The 21,897-nt window shown below is 39.2% G+C and overlaps 1 protein-coding gene and 1 pseudogene across 1 annotated transcript in view; both read left to right on the top strand.

Moving 5' to 3' along the window:
- The window catches only part of armc8 (armadillo repeat containing 8), a 31,640-nt gene that overhangs the window by 6,459 nt on the left and 3,284 nt on the right, over positions 1-21,897 (top strand). Inside the window, exons 6-19 of the mRNA XM_017431820.3 lie at positions 5,221-5,313; positions 5,396-5,476; positions 5,579-5,654; positions 5,734-5,824; positions 5,919-5,979; positions 6,564-6,764; positions 14,215-14,310; positions 14,387-14,469; positions 17,580-17,661; positions 17,763-17,849; positions 18,533-18,625; positions 18,851-19,000; positions 20,523-20,618; positions 20,856-20,951. Of these exons, the coding sequence (XP_017287309.1) occupies positions 5,221-5,313; positions 5,396-5,476; positions 5,579-5,654; positions 5,734-5,824; positions 5,919-5,979; positions 6,564-6,764; positions 14,215-14,310; positions 14,387-14,469; positions 17,580-17,661; positions 17,763-17,849; positions 18,533-18,625; positions 18,851-19,000; positions 20,523-20,618; positions 20,856-20,951 (1,386 nt within the window). The remainder of the gene's footprint in view (positions 1-5,220; positions 5,314-5,395; positions 5,477-5,578; positions 5,655-5,733; positions 5,825-5,918; positions 5,980-6,563; positions 6,765-14,214; positions 14,311-14,386; positions 14,470-17,579; positions 17,662-17,762; positions 17,850-18,532; positions 18,626-18,850; positions 19,001-20,522; positions 20,619-20,855; positions 20,952-21,897) is intronic.
- On the top strand, positions 919-3,819 carry LOC119617111 (annotated as a pseudogene).

Raw genomic sequence — 21,897 nt, 5'->3', positions numbered from 1 at the left:
CTGTTTTATATATGCGATGATGTGCATTGTGAGAAGAACAGTGACTTTATTAGCTTTTGACTCTCATAGAGTCAGTTTTATACTACAGCTGTGTATGCAATATTTACACAAATGTCCTTATCAAATTCTTTATATATACCTTTATATTGTGGCCTTTGGTGACCAAAATGCTTAGTCTAAAACTGAAAAAAATGTAGAAATGACTCAAGCATGAATTTTGAAAAATTCTGTGCAGATTACTGATATAAAAATACTAACTGAAGTTGTTTTTGAAGCAAAAGTTGCTTCTTTTTTCCACATCTCTGTACTAAATTGTAGCTTTGAGTGTATCATTTGTGCAATACAGTCTGGGTCCTTTTGGTGCCGGACGAGACCATATTTGAACAAAAGCGTAGTGCTAAATGTGCCCCATTCCTATACAAGCAACTATAGCTGACAGTAATCTGAAAGACTATATAAAAACTATGGAAAATCCCTGGATCAGGATGAGTCCTAAAATTTAGAAAACAGTAATAACTAAATACAATATAGAGAATGAAAAAGCAGTTCTCAGATGGTGTGCATCTGATACTCACTTAAATAAACTTAAATATAATGGATGCTAGTTTCAAGGACTGGACATACAAAAGACCAACAGCCTCGGTTGAGGGGTTATCGTGGCTTTAAAAGGTTCTGGAAAGAATCTGAAAAGAAATACACAATGCATTAAAACATTTTTTTATGGGAATCACCTGCCTCTAGAAAGTAAAAAATAATGTTTTGGACTTGCACCTGAAGGATGGAACAACAACGAGGATGGAACAACGGGGTTATGTTGTTGATAATATTATTTTTTATATTTCAAGAATTGAGCCGCTCAAGATGGCTGCATGTTGGAGTAGCTCTGTTACATTTATTCTGAGATATTGCTTTTGAAAACTTTAATTCCTCTTTTTTTCTGAATGTAAATCTCTTTTTTGGATGATTATTTCCTCTGGTATCGGATACTGTGCAGCTGGAAGGATTTTTACTGAAACCTTTTCAATTTTGGACATTTGTAATGATGTGTAACCATAAGAAGATGTTAATTTTTACAATTGGAAGCAGCTGATTAACATCTGAAAAGCTCAAGTAATACCTCAACTACAGCCCACATATCTACAGAGAAACCTCAAGGAACTACAGCATGGCCAGAACCAAGCAGACTGCCTGTAAATCCACCGTAGATAAAGCTCCCAGGAAGCAGCTCGCCACCAAAGCCGCCAGCGAGAGTGCCCCGACCGCCAGCGGAGTGAAGAAGACTCACCATTACAGGCCCGGTACCGTGTCTCTCAGGGAGATTTGCTTCTACCAGTAGTCCACTGACTGCTCATCTGGAAGCTGCCCTTCCATTGCTTGGTCTGGGAAATCGCCCAGGACTTTAAGACCAACCAGCGATTCCAGAGCTCGGCTGTCATGGCTCTGCAGGAGGTCAGTGAGGCTTACCTGGTGGGACTCCTCGAGAACACCAATCTGTGCAACATCCTCGCCAAGAGGGTCACCATCATGCCCAAAGACGTACAGCTGATTCGCAGGATCTCAGGGGAGAGGACTTAGACTCCCCCCACCCCCCACCCCCACATTTAATACAACAAATATACAACAAGAGACTGTCTTCAGCCAGAGGCTTTTTCAAATCTGTTGTAAAACAGACCGCTACAAGAGATCCTTCCTGCCCAGCCATCAGGATCTATAACACCTCTTTTACAAAACCAGGATGGTGAGTTACAGCATGTAGGTTCCTTTTGGGATTAAGAAAGCAGTTTTCAATTGAATTGAATTGCACATTCAATGTAAACATCACTTGATAAAATTGCTCCTCTGAAAAAGAAAGTGATCAGTCAGAGGAAGCTGGCTCCTTAGGTTTAATTCAGAGTTACATACTTTAAAACAGGCATCTAGAAAGTTGGAAAGAAAATGACACTCCACTAGAAGAGCGAGAATTTTATTTAACCTGAAGAGATACCCTGCTAACATACAAAAAGACCTACATAAAACTAGAACTGAGTATTATTCATCTTTAATAGTGGCGAACTTGAACAGCCATAAGTTTCTGTTTCAAACACTAGCTAGACTAGTGAAAATGAAATGAAATGGAAAATCCTATCTCTTTTGAGCCTTGTATCCTTATAACTCCAAATAATGATAACTTCATGAGATTCTTTATAAATAAAATTATTTTAGTTAGAGGGAAAATTTATGCCATCCTTCCTACTATTGTCTCTGATTCTCTATCAAATGAAGCAACTTTAGAGGTGTCACTAGAAACCTATTTGTGTTTGGACTGTTTTTGTCCTGTTAAACACTCTGAATTGTCAAAAATAATAGCTTCATCTGAACCATCAACACGTCTGCTAGATCCCATCCCAACCAGACTGTTCAAGGAGGTCTTTCCCTTAATTAATATCCCCATTTTAACTCAGCTTAAATTGTGTCTTGTCAATAGTTGTGTACCATAAAGCTTAAGGATGCTGTAATTAAACCTTTACATAATAAACCTGATCTTGATTCAAGAGCTCTGGCCAATTAAAGACCAGTCTCTCAGTCATCTCATAAATTCTTGTGAAAACAGTTGCATATCAATTGTGTGAACATCTGTACAAAAAACGTGTGTTTGAGGAGTTTCAGTTAGGGTTAATATCTCATCATAGCCTAGAAACGGCACTGGTGAAAGGTAATATTGATGTTCTCATGGCCTCAGACAGTAGACTTGTGTTTACACTTGTCCTGTGCTTGCTCAGGATTGGACAATGCAAGTGAAAATTCATTGCAATCTGCAGGCTTCCTTAGATAACATTTAATAATTGGCTTTTTATAATGTATGTGAATGTTTTTGTACAGTGTCCTAAGATGACTTTTGCTGTGAATTGGCGCTATAAAAATAAACTGAATTGATCTGAATAACATGTTTACCTCTTGATGGAAGAAATGAATGAATATATAACACCACAGATTTGCATGTTCTCCCTGTGCGCACGTGGGTTTACTGCGGGTACTCCGGTTTCCTCCCACAGATCAAAAACAAACATGCATGTTAGGGTAATTGGTAACTTTAAAATTGTCTGTAGGTAATTGTGTGAATTGTTGTTTGTCTCGTATGTCTGCATGTGGCACTGTGATGGACTTGAAACCGGTCTAGGGTGTCTCCTGCTTCTCGCACAGTGATGGCTGTAGATAGGCACCAGCTCTCCGGGACCCTCCCCGGGACCCAGAAAGGAGACGCGGGTAAAGAAGGGCCATGGATAATACCATGGAGGCCAGTCTTTAGAATTGCAAACAGTAGATATAGCACAGAATGAAGGGTTAGAAACATACTAATGCAAGAACGCCAATAACCCATTCCTTGTTGTTTATGTTCATTATTAGTGTTCAGAATATGTTTCATGTTTCTTTTCATATTCACACTGAAAAAACATTCAGACAGACGTGACTTCTCATGTTTGATACAAATATGCATTTGGTGTTTACATAAAAATAGTCCCAATAAAAAGATCAATTTGTCTGTTATTTTACATGCTGAAGCTTTGGTAAATGGGCTTCATGTCTGATAAAGATAACCTGCATCCATCTTTCACACATGGGTTTTTGATCAATACTGCTGTTCCTGTCGTAACCCATTTATGTTGTCTCTGCCTTTAGATTCAATTTACATTCTCCATTGGTCCATCCATTTTCTTTACCTGCTTTTCTTTTCTGGGTCTTGGTGACCAGGGGCTGGTGCCTCCAGCAGTCACTGTTCAAGAAGCAGGGTACACCCTGGGCATGTCGGAAGCCCAGCACAGGGCCACATACAGACAAATGAGAAAAACAACCATTCACACCTAGGGACAATTTATCTATTAACTCAACATGTATGTTTTTGTTCTGTGGGAAGAAACCAGAGTACCTGGAGTAAACCCACAAGTGCACCAGGAGAACATGCAAACTCCACCCAGAAAGACCCCAAGACCAAGAGGTGATCCTGAGACCTCGCTGGGAGGTGATAGCTCTTCATGTTACGTTTTGTTATAAATGGTTTCAAACACACAAAGAACAAAGATTCAATCTGCAGCCAGTAGGTGACTCTTAGAGGGTCAAGTCATTTTGTTAAGTGACTTTATCCTCTCTTTTTTTCATTCTTTCTTTTACTTCATTAAACAGCTTCACTATCACCAAAACATCTCAATTTTGTGCTGTGGAAATGACCTTTATTTAGAATTTAAAACTTCTGATTTGCTGCTGTAATCCTCTGCACTAAGAACCTAATGCATAAGCATTGAAGAACTTTTATTACTATCCTGTTAAAAAACATGTTTCCTGTATCTTGTTGCACAGCTTTAAAAAAAAGTGTAAATTATACACCAAATGTATGCCTCGATTGGGGATAGTGTGTTCTGACTTTTGGTAGCAGTGCATTGGACAATGTAGAAAATTTGATCAAAAGCTGTGAGAACAAAACAATGGAGATCAGTGAGACTTGGGCAAAACACGAGAAAAGCCAGCCCTCTGTTTCTCAGCCATACTTCACAGTAGAAACATTGTTCAAGCTTGAGCTGTTTACAATTTTCAAACCTTTTGCTAACTAAATTTCTTACTCTAATACTTCTTTTTGGTCCATATACAAATTACACATAAAAACCTAGATATTTTTGTAATTTCTTACCCAGTCTGTCCCTCATTTCCACAAGATTTAGGGTTTTCCTCTCAAATCTCCCCAGAATCCAGAGAGTGCACAGCCAGGTTTTCACAGGTTCAGTTATATTTTAGCTCAAAATATTCTGTTTAAAACTAAGTGAAGGGTCTTTTTAACTTGTCATAACTCCTACATAAAACACTGGAAAAACATTAAAAAAAATAAATAAATACAAATCCATGTGTGTCTATTGGTCTTCTGCTGCTCACAGAATGAGAATTAGAATTTTAAGATCTGACTTGTAGTTTTTGAAAGCTGTTTATTTGAGGCTCACTTTTCAGTCTTTGTTTCTGTCTGCTTCTTATTCACTTGGCAGTCAGGGATTCAGAGACACAGGTGTGTGGTTACCATGGTGAACATAATGAGCCACTAACAGCAGCCTTAACATATCTTTTTCTATAGTTTATACATTAAAATGTAGACATTCTTTATTTTAGATTATTACAACGTTAGGATGAAAGTTTGGACATCCTTTAAAGTTACTTAAGAAGTTCTAGTTAAAATGATAAATGTTGTATGTTTTATTTAAGGATCCCACTGTGATTCCTCATTTAATGTCTCTACTGAGCAACTCCCAGAGAACCCAGGAGTACATCACACAGATCTTCTCTCACTGTTGTAAGGTATTTGTTGATGTTTGATCTCATAAACACAATGAAGTTGATCGCACAAGATTCCAGACTGATTTGTTCTTGTTGTCTGCAGACCCCAGAGCACCAGACGGTTCTTTTCAACCACGGTGCAATTCAGAATATTTCTCCTCTGCTTATTTCACCTTCATATAAAGTAAGGTACCTCACACAGAAGGGTGATGTGATCTAATTTATCTGTCAGTTCTTTGTAAACCACATTTATCAGCTTCTGTGCCTCATTTTGTTGCATCTTCAGGTCCGGATGCAGACATTAAAGTGTTTCTCAGTCCTGGTTTATGAGAACACTCAGGTCTCTATGACTCTGGTGAATGGTGAGGAAATTTGATTTTATTTTTTAATTCCAATTTATTTTTTCCCTGTTTGGACTATAATTTATCTTCTTGTTGTCAGTGCTGGTGGATGGTGAGCTGCTCCCTCAGGTATTTGTTAAAATGATGCAAAGGGATCAACCCATTGAAATGCAGCTAACAGCAGCCAAATGGTGAGTAAAGTAACAGGTTTCTTATTAATCCAAAGACATTTAATCCTATTTCTGGTTCCCTTGACTTTAATTGTGACCTCTGTTTCTGTCCCAGTCTAACCTACATGTGTCGAGCAGGTGCCATCAGAACAGATGACAGCTGCATAGTACTAAAGGTTAGGCTTCTCTCATGTTAAAGTGCATTTCTTTTCATTATTGTGTAAATGTTGACTCAGATTTCCCACTATTGTTTTCACCTTTCTTGTTGTTTTTTTTGTGTTTCTTGCAGTGTAACTACTTCTGCATACTTTGTGCCATATTTGCAATTTTTAGCTAGCATTCTGCTACTTTTTTTTATCATTTTTTGCTAACATTTTGCTACTTTTATAATTTTGAAACTTTTAACTATATTTTATACTTTTGGCAAGCCTTTTGCTATATTTAGGTTTTAGTGAGCCTTTTGTTACTTTTAGCTTTTTGCTACCTTTAGCTACCTATTTATGATTCTAGCTTTTTGCTAGCCTTTTGGCTACTTTTAGCTTCTAGCTACAACTTTGCTACATTTAGCTAGCCGTTTTGTTATTTTTAGCTTTTAGCTATGTTTTTGCTTCTTTTGCTATTAACTAATGTTTTACTACTTTCAACTTTAACAACTCAGTTTCAGCTTCCTCAGCAAATTTCAACAGTCATTCAGGACTCAGCAGTCATGCTGAGTTTGACAGAAAATGCAATTTCTCGCCCAACTTTGTATTCCATCCAGACCCTGCCGTGCCTAGTCCGAATGTGCAGTAAAGAGCATTTACTTGAGGAGAGAGTGGAGGGTGCAGAGACACTGGCTTATCTAATGGAGCCTGATGTAGAGCTGCAGAGGATTGCAAGCACCACTGACCACCTAGTGTCTATGCTGGCTGACTATTTCAAGTACCCCAGTTCTGTATCTGCCATCACTGACATCAAGAGGGTGAGTAACTGCAACTGAGCCAATGCTTTTAATGTTTAGGTTATTTTAACAAGGTTGAACAGGGCAGGTGTTAATATGTAAGAGCTGAATCTGTGTACTGAGCAGTTCATTTCCACTCTTTGCATTTTTGAGATTTTCTTAACCTTCTAGGGTCTAGGGTGAAACTGGACGTTTTTGGACTATTTTAAATTTCCTTCATATTTTATCCTAAAAGTGGTTTAACCTGCCCTGTTTGGAGTCATTTTTTTCAGTAAAACCTCCCAAGTGTGATTTTCAAGTAATATTTTACTTTTGTATTAACACAACAGACCTAAAATCACACAAAAACATAAAATCTGAGTGATAAATTCTTAGTTTTTTTACTGTAAAAACCACAAACATACTTAATGAAATGTTTTTACAACTTAGAATGCAAATATAATCAGTAATATTCATAAACACATGAACAAATTGAACCAACAACAAAGTTATATAGACTTTCTCCATTAAAATGTTGACAATTTCTTTAGACAAAACAATCATGAGTTCTAATAAATTGTCATGCATCCTTTGTGCCACTCATATAAACAGTTTCTGTCCAAAACAAGGCAGAGGGGCACATCACATTCTTAGTTTTGGCCATTTTCTATGTCCTGTTCATGCAGGATCATTCAGGTAAATGTTATAAAATATATCCTGATGTATGCTCAAAATATGCTTCCAAAATATGGACCTGAATCTGTCTCTTGTTATCATTTTGGCTGGAAGGGAGACAGACAAAACGTGTTCTGTTTCCAGTAATCCTTCTCTTAAAAAAAACAATGGATCACCTAGTTCATTAACAAAGTCCTCACTGTCTGTCCCAGTCTCTGCTTATTATTTTTATTATTTTTACCTCCATCTCTGCCTCTGAGCTTCTGACTGCAGCTCCACCATCTCTGGGTCTGAACCTCCAGAAGCTGGAGCTCCACGTTCAAAAATCGCCTTGACAGATAACTTTGAGCCTTCGTCAGATTGGGGAGGAGGTGGTGTTTTTTCATTCGGCTGGGTTGGGGGTGAGATCGGACGGAGGATGGGGGAGTTTTCTCCTGGAAACTCCCCAGTTTTGGCGCTTCTCACTCTAACGCGCTGCAAATATAACGATGATTTAAAAAAAAAAAAATTGTGAATAATTTATCATAACTCTAGTATTCCTTGGCCTATCAAGATAATTTAAATACTGTTGTAAAGCTTGAAGTCTGGACTTTCTACACAAATTAAAACAAAGTATCTGAGAGGGTGGATATTTCCCACTAGAGCCTTTTAAACCAGTCATGTGACTTGGACGTGCCGGCGTGTCCGTCGACTCAGAGGAGTTGATATAAAAGCAGATGTTCAAGACAGTTAAGCAGAGTTAAACCTTTCTTTCTATGCTATATTATATATATATATATATATACTGTAGATAATGTCAGAGAGTGTCCAAATGTGGGTTAAGCAGATAGTTTGTGACATAATGGACATCTAAAGTGTAAAGATTGTGACCAAGATTGTTAATGAAACTTTCTGTGTGTCAGAACAGACCAGCACTCATCACATTCACATTGTCAATTTGTGACGTCAAGTTGGCCACAATAGCTATTGGGAACTAAAATTAAGAACATGTTTGTGCATGATCTAACTCGGCAACTGTATTCCATTAAACTTCACAGCCAGAACCATCATGGGTCAAGGAAGAGCACTTTCAACTTCAAGGTCAGAGGTCAAGGTTACAAGAGCCCATATGCTCCAAGTCGGCATCCATGTACAGTAGGAAAGTCAAACTTCACAGCTGGACTCCCCATGGGTAAAGGATCAACTCTGTAGATTCCAAGGTCAAAGGTCAAGGTCACATGCAAAATAAGGCTTTAAAAAACTGTGTAACTTGGGGATGTCAGACTTTTTATAACAACAAGACACCCCATGGGTCAAGGAATATCTGTCAGGTAAAGAAAATCAGCCAGAACCCAAAATGCAGTCATGAACGTTGAGCAAGCTTTAATCGGGTTTATTAGGAGCAGTTCTCCAGGGGTGATTAACAGGACTCCTGGCGAATCCACACTCCAGAGAACGAGGAACTTATGTTTGTGCCGGCGGGCTGAATCCAGACGGACCACAAAGGAGTAAGACGATGAGCAGTCCAAGGTTGGGCATGGCTCAGCAACAGGTAGGCACTTGAGTCTTGATCCAAAACGGCAGACGAGGGGCGGTGGTCAGAGTTAGGGTTGGTTTGGCAACAGGCAGGCACTTGAAACTTGACCCAAAAATGGCAGACGAGAGGCAGTGGTCAGTGTCGGGCTTGGTTTGGCAACAGGCAGGCACTTGAAACTAGATCCAAGGCTGAGGACGAGAGGCAAGATCAGAAACAGGCAAGGTTCGGCAACTCAAAGACTAGGTACTTGGAAGCAGGCTTGAAGGCTGTGGCAGAAGCGGCAGACAATCTTGCACTGGGCGGAAGGAATGCCAAACTTATGGGAAGGATTTCAGGGTCTGAAGTGTGGGCTCAGTAAAAACCTTCCCAGTCTTTCTGAGTCTGCTCTTTTAACGGACAGTTCTTTCTTTGATGGTTGCCCTCTCCACAGTAAAAACACAACTGGTGTCTGAATCTCTTCTCTCGCTCCTCTGCCGAGAGTTTAATCCTTCCCAGTTGCATCGGTTCCTCCGGACTGGTACTAAGGGGTTTGGAGTGCACCAGAGTGTTGGCAGTACTAGCCGGAGGGAATGAGCTCCATCTAAACGGACGGGTTGCTGATCTCTCCTTACGATGTTCCTGTAACTGTAGGTCAATTCGGGTGGCCAGTCCCTCCAAAGACCTAAAGGAGTTGGGAGGGTCACGGGTTGCTATCTCATCCTTAATATCATCCAAGAGTCCCTTGTAAGAAAAGTCAAACAGGGCCTCCTCGTTCCACAAACAATCAGCCTTCTGAGCGTGAAAGTCTTTTATATAATCCGTGACTGGGTGGGATCCCTGTCTAAGGGAGAACAATCTTCGTGTGGCTTCTCTCTTTGGGCAAATGGGATCGAACACCCTCTTTAACTCCCTAGAGAAGTCATAAAATGTGTCGCAGCAGTCCAAGTTGGCCTCCCAAGCCGAAGTTCCCCACAGTTTTGCTTTGCCTGAAAGCAAGGAAATGACGAAAGCTACCTTGGGACGCTCAGATGGAAAGACGGAAGGCTAAAGCTCGAAGTGTAGTGAGCACTGTGTCAGAAATGGCCGGCACTGATCAGGATCCCCATTGAAACGTTCGAGGAAAGATATCTTTGGCTCATGGCCAGCACCAGACTGGGTCGGAACATGGGGGCGAAACGAAGACGAGTCAGTGGGCGTGGCTTGTGGCTGAGTGGCTGCGAGGGTGGAAAGACCCTGCAATATTTCCTGAACGCTCCATTCTAAACCCGTGATACAATTCTCCACTTTCTGACACCAATCTGGGTTTGGCTGGGGGTTCATTCTGGCGAGATTGTACTGTCAGGTAAAGAAAATCAGCCAGAACCCAAAATGCAGTCAGACACGAGGAGCGAGCTTTAACAGGGTTTATTAGGAGCAGCAGTTCTCCGGGGGTGATTGACAGGACTCCTGGAGAATCCACACTCCAGAGAACGAGGAACTCACGTCCGCGCTGGCGGGCTGAATCCAGACGGACCACAAAGGAGTGAGACGAGGAGTGGTCCAAGGTCTGTCATGGCTCAGCAAAAGGTAGGGACTTGAGTCTTGATCCGAAATGGCAGACGAGAGGCAGTGGTCAGTGTCGGGCTTGGTTTGGCAACAGGCAGGCACTTGAAACTAGATCCGAGGCTGAGGACGAGAGGCAAGATCAGAAACAGGCAAGGTTCGGCAACTCAAAGACTAGGTACTTGGAAGCAGCTCGCACTGAGCGGGAGGAATGCCAAGGCAAAAACAGGGACTGGAACAGGTGGAAGTAATCATTGTTAATGTGAAATTGACAGGCTTGGGCAGGACCAGACAGAGTATGAGCACAGATCATGACAATGTCCCTTTGGAGTTCAACGTCACAAGGAACTAAGTCTGGAACTGTATGTGGTAGGAGGATCAAACTTCACAGCATGCCATAGGATTCATACTGATCTGGACTGAAGGCAATTTGGGACGTTTGCAAAAAACACCACCTAGTGGACGGTGTGAGAAATGCGCGACAACATAGAGGGCGGTCACCGGAGCTCCTGCGGTCGCTACAAAGCCGGAGCGGAGCGGCACTGAGCTGCAAGGGCCGCCCAATGCTGCTTGCAGCTTTATTTCCTTTAGTTTTCAACTCATCCGTAAGACTTTTCTGTAATTGGACTTTCAGAACTGAATTACTGGTACATATAGTTTGAATTACTACGTTCTAAAGGTATATAGTGTCTCACCGAGCTGTCACTGGTGGAGACCAGTTAGCAGCTTAAAATTGCAAGACAATTTTCCAATGCAGACTCACTAAATTCTGTGTTTGCAACCAGCAAACCTTGCCGTCACAATTTACACAGAGTATTTGGAAATCACAACTTATTTTTGTGTACACAACTTGCAAAACTTACATTCTAAGCTGTGCACATTTAACTGTCCACCTTCACCCACATAATAATCAACTCGGCCCACTTTGTACTCACCTTGGCAGCTGTTCCCATGTCCTGTAATTTAAAACAGGCATAATAGGTATGATTTCTATTGTTATTTTTCCTACCAAACCTTTTTGTTCAAATTCAGATATTTAAAATTTACAGATATTATTTTTATGATCATTAGGAGATTTTATGCATTATTATAATATTATTTCCATCTGTACATTATCTGCCGCTTGTTCCAGGGTGGGGTCGTGAGGGCAACAGCTTGAGCAGGCAGGCCAGACATCTCTTTCGCCAGCTCGCTCCTTCAGCTCTTCCAAGAGAATTCCAAGAGGTTCTCAGGCTAGCCAAAAGACATAGTATGTCTGATGTCTCCTGGGTCTTTTCCGGGGTCTCCTCCCAGTTGGACATGCCCAGAACACCACCTCAACTTGCTCCTCTCATTGTGGATGAGCAGCAGCTCTCAGAGTCCCTCCCAGATAGTCGTACTTCTCACAGTATCTCTAAGAGAGAGCTAAACTACCCTGCGTAGAAAACTAATTTTGAATTCATCAGTTACCCTGAAGAGGTCCAGCTTACTGCTGGCAATGAAAACTGAACGGTCAATTGTAATGGATCTCCAATCCCATATTAACAGATCACCCACCACAGAGTATCCCTTGGAACGCAGCTAAACGCCTTTACTAAGTCCACTGTGTTCCACAGCTGGGACAGAACCCACATTGTTCCTCCTAAGTCTGAGGTTAAACTAAAAACTGGACTCTTCTCCAGCACCCCTAATTAGACCTTATCAGGGAGACTGGAGTCTGAGTCCCCTGTAATTGAAACACACTCTCCAGTCCAACCCTTCTTAAAAAGAGGAACCTCCACCCCAGTTTGCCAGTTCAGTGGCACTGCCCTTGATGTCCATGCAATGTTGCAACAGTGTGTCAACCAAGACAGGCCAGCAACATCCAGAGTCTTAAGGAATTCAGAGCAGATCTCCTCCACCCCTGGAGCTCTTTAACTACAACCTCAGTCCTAGTTATAGACGGACTCACCACAGAGTAATACATAACAAAAGTTCTCAATGTCCAATAGTTGGGTGCACCAAGAAGTCTTATGTGATATTTTATTAATAAACTTTGGATGTATGGGATCTGCATGTTATAAAAAGCAGCAGTCTCTGGTTTTGTTATGTCTTATTGTTATGTATTATCTAAAATAAATGGTATTAATATGTTCATTCCCACCGACAAATTCCCACAGACATCAACTGTTGTTTTTATTCTTTCTAAATGCACATTAAGATCATATTTACTTCAAAAAATGGACCACGTTTTGGACGTCCCACCATTGTGTATACTCTGTCCAATCCTGCTGGTCTCGTCAGTTTTCAGGGAGTTTTTATTTTTCCAGAAAATGAAGAACCTACCCATTAAAATTAGCTTTTTTCAGCAATACTGTCTACAGAGTTAAAATTTTAAAATATGATCCATGCACCCGTGTTGACTGATCCATCTGCAGCTGGCTGATTTGTATGTCGTGTATTACTACTTGTGCAGTTTGAATATTACATTTGTAAATGTTGAGGTACACATTTATGCATTGTGTCCTTCACAGTCCAAAGTGGAATAAGGTCCAGCCCCTCTCAAAGAGATTGGCTCCAGAACCTGTGCTGTGCATTGAGGTGAACTCGACTATATCTAGTCGGGACCTCTCGACCTCACGCACAAGCTCAGGCACCTTCCCCTCCAGAGAGGTAACATTCCATGTTCCAAGATCCAGCTTTGAAAAGCTAGAATCAGAGAGCCAAGGCCCCCACCTTTGGCTGCTGCCTATGGCACTTCGCACCTGACCTGTGCGGCCTCTTCTGCAGATGGTGGGCTCACAGGAAACCAAACCCATCTAACTCATCTGGGCTGAGCCTGACTGGGCTCCATAGGTAGAGGCCCGGGTACAAGACGCTTGCCGAAAAGTCCTTCCCCCAGGCCTGGCTCTAGGGTGGGGACTTGGTAACCCATTTACGGGGGACATTGAGCTTCTTGCTATATTTTGTCCTAAAAGTGTTTCAAATTGCTTTGTCTGGCCTTTGAATAAAATAGTTTTTATCAAAGCAAAAACAGTCATTACCATCAACCACTCAGTATTTCCTCAGTTCCCTGTTGAGTGCTTATGTAACCATGATTAAAAAATCTATTAGAAATTATTTTTCAGAGTTAATTTTTTTCCTCTAGATTTCATTTTACTGTTTCTAGCTTTTAGAATGTCATACTTTAAGATGTAACAGCAAATAATCAGAATAATAAAAACAGAAACATATGAACAGATTTTTGTCAGAAATTGCTAATTTTGTCAATGTTGATATGTCCTTTATAAAATGAATCATGAAAGAACCCTAACATTTCCAGCCACCCCAGCTGTAAAAGGTATCTTAGGCTTAGAAAAGAATTTTTGAAGAATTAAAACAAAATTGACAGTGTTGCACCCAGGTGAGGTTTCAGGTTATTGTCCCATACAACATCTAAATGAGCTTTTTGACAGGCTATTGTGTTTACTCTGTTCATCATCCATCCATTTTCTTTAGCCACGTTTCCTTTCCGGGTCACAGGGAGCTGGTGCCTATCTGCAGCAGTCACTGTGTGAGAGATGGTGCACACCCTGGACAGGTCTGAAGTCCACCATAGGGCCACATAGAGACAAACACACCTAGGGATAATTTAGATTTACTGATTAATCTAGCATGAATGTTTTTGGTCTGTGAGAGGAAAACAGCCACCGAAAGGAGATGTTGATCAGTAGAACTATGACTGCACACCATATATCAATACTGTAAATACATCACCCCTTTTTATTACTTTTTATTTTGTCTATAATTTGGTGCGGCTTTCCTCTTCACTGTTATTTACAGTTGGACCATGATCTGAAACATGCACATGAGCTGAGACAAGCTGCTTTCAAACTCTATGCATCCCTCGGCTCCAATGATGAAGACATCCGCAAAAAGGTTTTGTCCATCATGGTTTTTGTTGGTTTGTGTGCAAATGTGCTCATATTCTAATCTTCATCTTTGTTTTCCTCAGATCACAGAGACTGAGAACATGATGGACCGAATAGTTAGTGGCTTATCAGAATCCAGCATTAAAGTCCGGTTAGCAGCAGTCAGGTGAGACTTTCTGATGCCGTCTGTCTGAAATCATTAACAGAATGTTTCAATAGAGAGCTTTGTCATCCCTTCTTAAATTTGAGTTATAATATCTTTAAATCTACTGAAATTTCTCCTCTTGCATGCAGAATAAATAATTCTTAGTGAAAACCTTACATTTATTAAAATGAAATACAGGTTTCTTTAAAGTTTATCTTGTGGCCTGTTAGTGATCATTTTGAGTTTTAAATGAGTCTAACTTAATTTAAAACTGATCTGAAGTGTTTTTAAGCTAACCTCAGTTGAAAGACAATCATAAAATATGCTTATTGTAAAGTTTTAAAAAATCACAAGATTTTCTTTTTTTATACCAAACATTGAAAAAACCACTTGGGTGGTTTTGGCTTTTTCCGTGACTCCCCTGATGTGTGACATCCACAATATAGTTTAATGCATTGGAATTTATTGTTTGAACCGGGCAGAAAATACCACTGGAGTTTCGTCTTTTGGCTTCCCGAAAGGTAAAAACCTTTATCGAATTTGGATCCGTAAGCTCCGATGTAAGAAATTACTATCAGAACCACTTCAAAGACGAGTCACCGCAAACTCTGACCCTTGTTAATAAAAATTTTAAAAAAAGAACCAGGACCAGAGCCAGCTATTTTTGCATTTTTAAAGAAAGGCAAATGGAGAGGAGCACATCGCCACAGAGAAGGAGACAAGAAACGAGAAACTTTTACTTCAAACGTGACGTTGTGAACGTGTGCTGTCATTAAAGGTCTGAGCTGCTTACAGGCCGACAGCCAGAGATCAGTTTGTGATTCAAACAGTTTGTTAACGATGAAAAATATAGATAATCCAAGTGTGATTAAACAAATGTCATAGTCTGAAACTGCTGTTGATAAGTTTACTGTGGTGAGAGAGTTCATAAACGCTACTTTTAAGCGAGCTCACATTTTTTACAAGTTAGCATCCGGTTAGCATAGAGTTAGCAACGTTAATTCTCTCCTGCTGTCTTTATGTTGATTTGCAGTGTCGTTTACTGATGTCATGATAACGATCTGGGGGTAGTTGGTCCTCATTGTTTTACATTTCCAACTCAGTCATTATGCATGTTTTGTTGCCATGACAGTCCTTGTGATCATCAAAATCCGAATTTGAAGAGTTTTCAACCAATTACGGAGATCCAGCCATCAGTTCAGGTTCATACTGGTATGGTTGTATATCCATCACTCCCACAAAGTCTTGTTTGTTTTCAAAACAGGCTACTTCGTCCATTTCCATTTGTAAACAACCAGACAGTACCGGCTTTTTCATTCTCTAACTCTGTTTTAGTGGCTGGCCGGGGCACAGCGCATGTCATGAACTTAAAACAGCAACTCCACCCCGCAAATCACCAAATTTGGAAATTGTCGACTAAAATGGGTCCCTGAAATGTTTTGTTTAAATGTGTTTGACTAAATAACCTTCATGAAATGTCCATTTTTTGAGATTTGATTTCAGTTCACCTTTAATTAATGGGTTTGCTTATCCTTTTTTCATAACAACAAAAGTATACAAATATTTAAACTTGTCAAACAAATTACAACTGACAGTACCACTATACTAATTAGTTAGTTATGGTACTTTCTATTTATTAGCTGTAAACATGGAATTAATTGACCTAGGTCATAAAGTTATTAAACCTCACTCTTATATGCAACTTTCAAGATCATTTAAAATTAGGCATTAGGTTAACTTCATGACTTTAATTGCATTATTTGTGAAATTTGCTTTGATAGTCACTTATTCTGTATTATATCTATGTCTTGTTTTCTATTATGCTTTATTGTTTTTAGTTAAATCTACACTAAATTGCAAAACATTTTGACTCACCCATCCAACTCATTGCATTCAGGTCTTCCAATCACTTCCATGGCCACAGATGTATAAACTCAAGCACCTAGGCATGCAGACTACTTCTAAAAGCATTTGTGAAAGAATGGGTCGCTCTCAGGAGCTCAGTGGATTCCAGTGTGGTACTGTGATGGGATGCCACCTGTGCAATAAGTCCAGTTTTGAAATTTCCTCGCTACTAAATACTCCACAGTTAACTGTTAGTAGTATTAAAACAAAGTGGAAGCAATTTGGAATGACAGCAACTCACAAAGTAGTAGGCCAAGTAAAGCCACAGAGCGGGCTCAGTGGATGCTGAAGAACATAGTGCACAGAGGTCGCCACCGTTCTGCAGAGTCGGTTGCTGCAGACCTCCAAACTTCACGTGGTCTTCAGATTAGCTCATGAACAGTGCATACAGAGCAGCGGTGACAAATCACGCTTCTCTGTCTGGCAATCCGATGGACGAAGTCTGGGTTTGGCGGTTGCCAGGAGAACAGTACTGATCTGACTGCATTTTTCCAAGTGTAAAGTTAGATGGAGTGGGCATTGTGGTACACAGTTTCATGCTCCCTATTTTGTTGGAGCGGAGACTGCGAGACAGGTCTTCTCATTCAACATCAGTGTCACAGACACTGGAAGAATGGTAAAATATTTCCATAAACACATTCCTAAGCCTTGTGGAAAGCTTCCCAGAAGAGTTCAAGCTGTAAAGCTGTATAGCTGCCAAGAGTGGTACGACTGTGGCTCAGTGGTAAGAGCAGTTGTCCTCCAGTAAGAGAGTTGAAGGTTCAGTTGCTGTCAGGAGTCACATGTCAAAGTGTTCTGGGACAGGACCCTCATTGCCTCCGATGTGTTCCCCATCAGTGTATGAATGGAGTTTAAAGCACGGGTTAGTATCCATAGAATGATTCATTCAGATTAGCCTTGTAGAGATTTATTAGAGTGGGTAAATAAGGGAACAGATTGTGTTGTAAAGCACTTTGAGTGCCTTGCTGGCTAGAAAGATGCTATATAAGTACAGCCCATTTACCAACATCATATGAAACCCAATGAATTAAGAATAGGATGTCACTCAAGTTCATGTCAAAAAAAAGATTTAACTTCAGCGCTGTCAATGTAATTCAGAATGCATTACTGTTTTGATTAAATCAGGATAATATATTAAACTTGAAGGTTCGTCTTGTTAATGTTTTACTAGGTATCAAGCAAATAAAGAGGTTTTTGGCCACATTTTAATTTTTTTCTGCATGTAGATGTCTTCACAGTCTTTCGCGATCTGTGCAGCAGCTCAGAACCAGCTTCCACGATCACGCCGTCTGGAAACCCCTCATGAAGGTCAGTTTAGGTGCACTGCTGATCTCTCAGATAGGAAAAGTCCTGTTTGGATGCTCGATGTGTAAATTAAAGTCAATTAAAAACCTTTCTTTTGTGTGTAGCTACTGCAGAATGCTCCAGATGAAGTCCTGGTCATGGCTTCTTCGACACTATGCAATCTTCTACTGGAGTTCTCACCCAGCAAAGAGGTACGTTACCAAACCCAAAATAATCATTTTGTTTGATATTAAAGCAGCCTTAAGGCTTCTTTGTTTTTATGAGGGGTGGAAAGAGTACTAAAATAATTTACTCAAGTATAAGTACTGTGTTGAAACTTTATTCAAGTACAAGTAAAGTTAATTGGAGGGGCTTGGATAAAGCTAGGCGCAAATGTTAGCCGGTGTTATGGTGCACATTTTTGTTTCTCCTCCTGATCTTAATTCACATGTTTACATTTACATTTCTTTACAAGGTAACAAATAGGATTTCAAATGTAACTAAGTACAATACTTGAAGTAAAACATTCTTAAAATAAAAGTATAGATTAAAATAATTACATAAAAATGCACACAAAATTCATACTCAATTACAGTAGTGCAAGTAAATATAATTTACTGCTTTCCACCTCTGGATTTAGATAATAGATAATGAGGATTTTCAGTTTAATTTTCTTAATAAGATCACTTGTATTAATTTAATTCAGTTTCACTGCTTTCACATCATCATTAGCTAAACTTTAAAAACCTACAATGCCCTTTGAAGGAATAATGCTAAATGCTGCCTAAGAAAACACTTCATAATTCCAAAAAACATTTGAAGGCTGACTATTTATTGTTAAAACATGAACTGCATAAAAAATGTCATATTGAAACTTGTTTGCATGTGTCTGAAGCCCATTCTGGAGTCGGGGGTGATTGAGTTACTATGCAGTCTGACTCAGCGTGACAGTCCTGCTCTAAGGTTAAACGGGATCTGGGCCCTGATGGTAAGAAAAAGATTATAACATTTAATTGTAACCATCAATTTCCATCACATATCACAGAAAATATTACTTCATTTCAACAACAGTGAATGTTTAAATGACTTCCTTTTCTTTTGATATTTTCTGCATTTTATGTTTAAAGTGATGATGATGATGATGATAACTAAACAGATTTTTAGTGCTGAGTCAGAAACCGATTTAAAAGCATATCTTTTATGTGTGTTTAAGAACATGGCGTTCCAGGCGGATCAGAAAGTGAAGGTGGAGATCGTTCGGTGTTTGGGCACAGAGCAGCTGTTCCGGCTGCTTTCTGACCCTGACACCAATGTGCTGATGAAAACGCTCGGGTTGCTGCGCAATCTACTGTCAACACGTCCAGTAAGACGGCACACAAACACACTAGTACTGCACATAATGCCTACTTTTTGTTACTAATCTAATTTTGGCTAAGAAACCTCCTCGACAATTATAAAAAAATAAACTTCATAACCTCAAGAACTCTTGAAGGGAAATTAATCTAAATTGTCTGATCCTTTTTTAATAGTCACATATAGATGGAACCAGAACAATGATGATTAATAACTGTGCTTCACTACATGGTTAGTATTGAAAGACTTGACCAAAAAAGCTTTTTTAATACATAAATGAATGTGATTACAAAAAAAAACGACAACGGTTTATAATTTGCTTGTAAAAACAGTCATTTGCATTTGCAGCTGCTACCAGTTTTATCTATGTCCATTTGCTCAAAGGTTAAGGTCAGCTGTCAGTTATATTGGCCATCGGACATGAGTTGTAGTTAGTTCATCAGTCATTCATTCATTCATTTATATAGACAATGTTTAAGTTTCCCTTTTAAGAGTTCTGAGCTGTAAATGTATAATTCAAATTCAAACAAAAAAAAAAGCAATACACCTTAATCATCACTTTTTTGCTGATTAAAATGACTTCTTCATGGTTCTAAATGTAACATGTGGACTCTCATATTATTTTAGGACCATTTAAAACAAAATTTAAGAGGAAAAAAGAAAATAAAAAGTATAAACTGCACAGAGGAGGAGAGTGGTGTAGTGGTGGTGGGGGGTTTGTTTCAGCTTATGTCCTCTCAGTGAATGGGTAATGTGCAGATATTTATTATTTATTACATGCATTTACCTTCATGGGGGGCGGGATAATGCTGCTGTCACAGTTAGCTGCCATAGGAAGTCTGATTTAAAATGGTCTAGTTTTTGCTTCAGAGGGTAGGATTTAAGCCTGGGGCTGCAGAGAGCAACCCTTTTATGTAATTGCATGTAATTTACATTTGGCAAAGAGGTCAAATCCCTTTCTGACAGTTTTCTATTTGCCTTAGCTGTCCATTATTCAAACATTTATCGTTGATGAACTTAAGATGGAATAAATACAAATGTGTTACATTTTATGTTGGCTTAACCCTCCCGAAGCCCTCAAAAGAGAGACAAAGAGATGTAGAAAAGCCCTTGTAACTTCGGGTCAATTTGACCCGAAAGCCATAGGAAGGGTAAATTAACTGGTGAACACAAACATGTTTTTTTCTGACAGTCAGGTACTGTATTTCCTCCCCCCGCCACGCCCTTTTTTTCTTTTTATCAAACAGTTAAATTTGATCCATTAGTATAGTAAATTACATCTCTTACATTACATTAGTTAGAAGTTCTGAAATTATTTTCCACTTTTCAAAAGTTTCTGGTTGTATTTGTTTATTGGATCTAAGTAGTTGTTGTCAATCTTATTTTAGGATCTTTATAATTTACACTGTTCAATCCGACAGTCCAACATGTCTCATGTTGAAAAAATCTGAAGTAGTACCAGTCGTCATTGCTCCATGACCCACAATGTGCAGAATGTAAAACATTCCTGTATGAATTTCTTATGTTGTCAGCACATTGACCAGATCATGAGCTCTCATGGGAAGCAGATAATGCAGGCAGTGACCCTCATCCTGGAGGCAGAGCACACCATCGAGGTCAAGGAGCAGGTGAGCGTTCACACTTACAGATTATTTTCATTCTGCTGCAGTCGTATAGAGAGCTTTTCACAGGCTCTTTATCTGATCTAAGGCTTTATTCACTCGTGCTCATCCAGCTGTGGTTGGCATCTAAAGAGGTGGAAGAGCATAAGAGATATGTTGTGATCAGTTGAGCCTTTTATTCGGAATCATAAAGAAGAAAATGTTCAGATAAAAGCACTGATGTGTTACTTCTTTATCTGTTAGACGCTGTGCATCCTCGCCAACATTGCAGATGGTAACTCAGCCAAGGAACTCATCATGACCAATGACGACATGCTTCAAAAAATCAAATACTATATGGTATTATGGAACTGTTTTTTTCCCTATTCCATTGATTAAATTAAATGTTTCATGTTTCAACTGTTATTGATTTAAATACAGTAGAAAACCTCTTTATTTGAAAAATTCTGCCCATCAGTAAAGAATGAAGTCACTAGTTTCTATTTAATGAAATGTATTTTAGAAAAAGTTGCAGGTAGCTAAAACTAGCAAAAAACCGAGCTGTAAGTAAAGTAGCAAAAGACCAGCTAAAAGCAGAATGCTTTAGCAGAACAATTGCTAAAATATTTTAAAAAAGGCTAGCTAAAAGTAGCAAAACAAAAACTAAGAGTAGCAAAAGGCTAGGTAAGCATTAAAAGTAATGAAATAGTAGCCAAAAGTGGCAAAAGGTTAGCTAAAAGTAGTAGAACGGTAGCTAAGTAGCACATAAGAACAAAAATAGAACAAGTATGCTGATGCAGATTTTAAAAAGAACAATGTTTTTGTAAAATTCTCAATGTATTTCTATAGGGAAAATGTGTAAATGAAGGTAATTTTTTTTTGAAAAGTTACAAAAAACAAAAGTCATAGAACCAATCTTACTGAACTGAATGCTTTCATATGTAATTGGCTAAAATAGCACATAGCATTTAAGACGTAGTTGGATTGCAAAAACATGTAAAACAAACCAGGAAAACAGTGTAAATGCTGAATGAGCATTCACACTGACAGGGACATTTATTAGGAGCAATTGTTTTGTGAGGGGATGCTGAACATATTGTCAAATGTACTGTTGTAAAACTAAATGAAAATTAAAGTAGATTGGTTGCATAAAAATATATACTTATATGCACACTTAATGGAACTGTAAATCCTAAATATTAATCTTTACTATTTACCGTATTTTCCGGTTTATAAGGCGCACTTAAAAGCCTTTAATTTTCTGAAAAAATAACAGTGTGCCTTATATATGTAAGTAGTCATAATG

The sequence above is a fragment of the Kryptolebias marmoratus genome, linkage group LG6, assembly GCF_001649575.2.
Source record: "Kryptolebias marmoratus isolate JLee-2015 linkage group LG6, ASM164957v2, whole genome shotgun sequence".
In the NCBI taxonomy this organism is placed as follows: domain Eukaryota; kingdom Metazoa; phylum Chordata; class Actinopteri; order Cyprinodontiformes; family Rivulidae; genus Kryptolebias; species Kryptolebias marmoratus.
The sequence above is the reverse complement of the archived record's forward strand: the minus strand, read 5'-3'. Positions and strand labels throughout refer to the sequence as shown.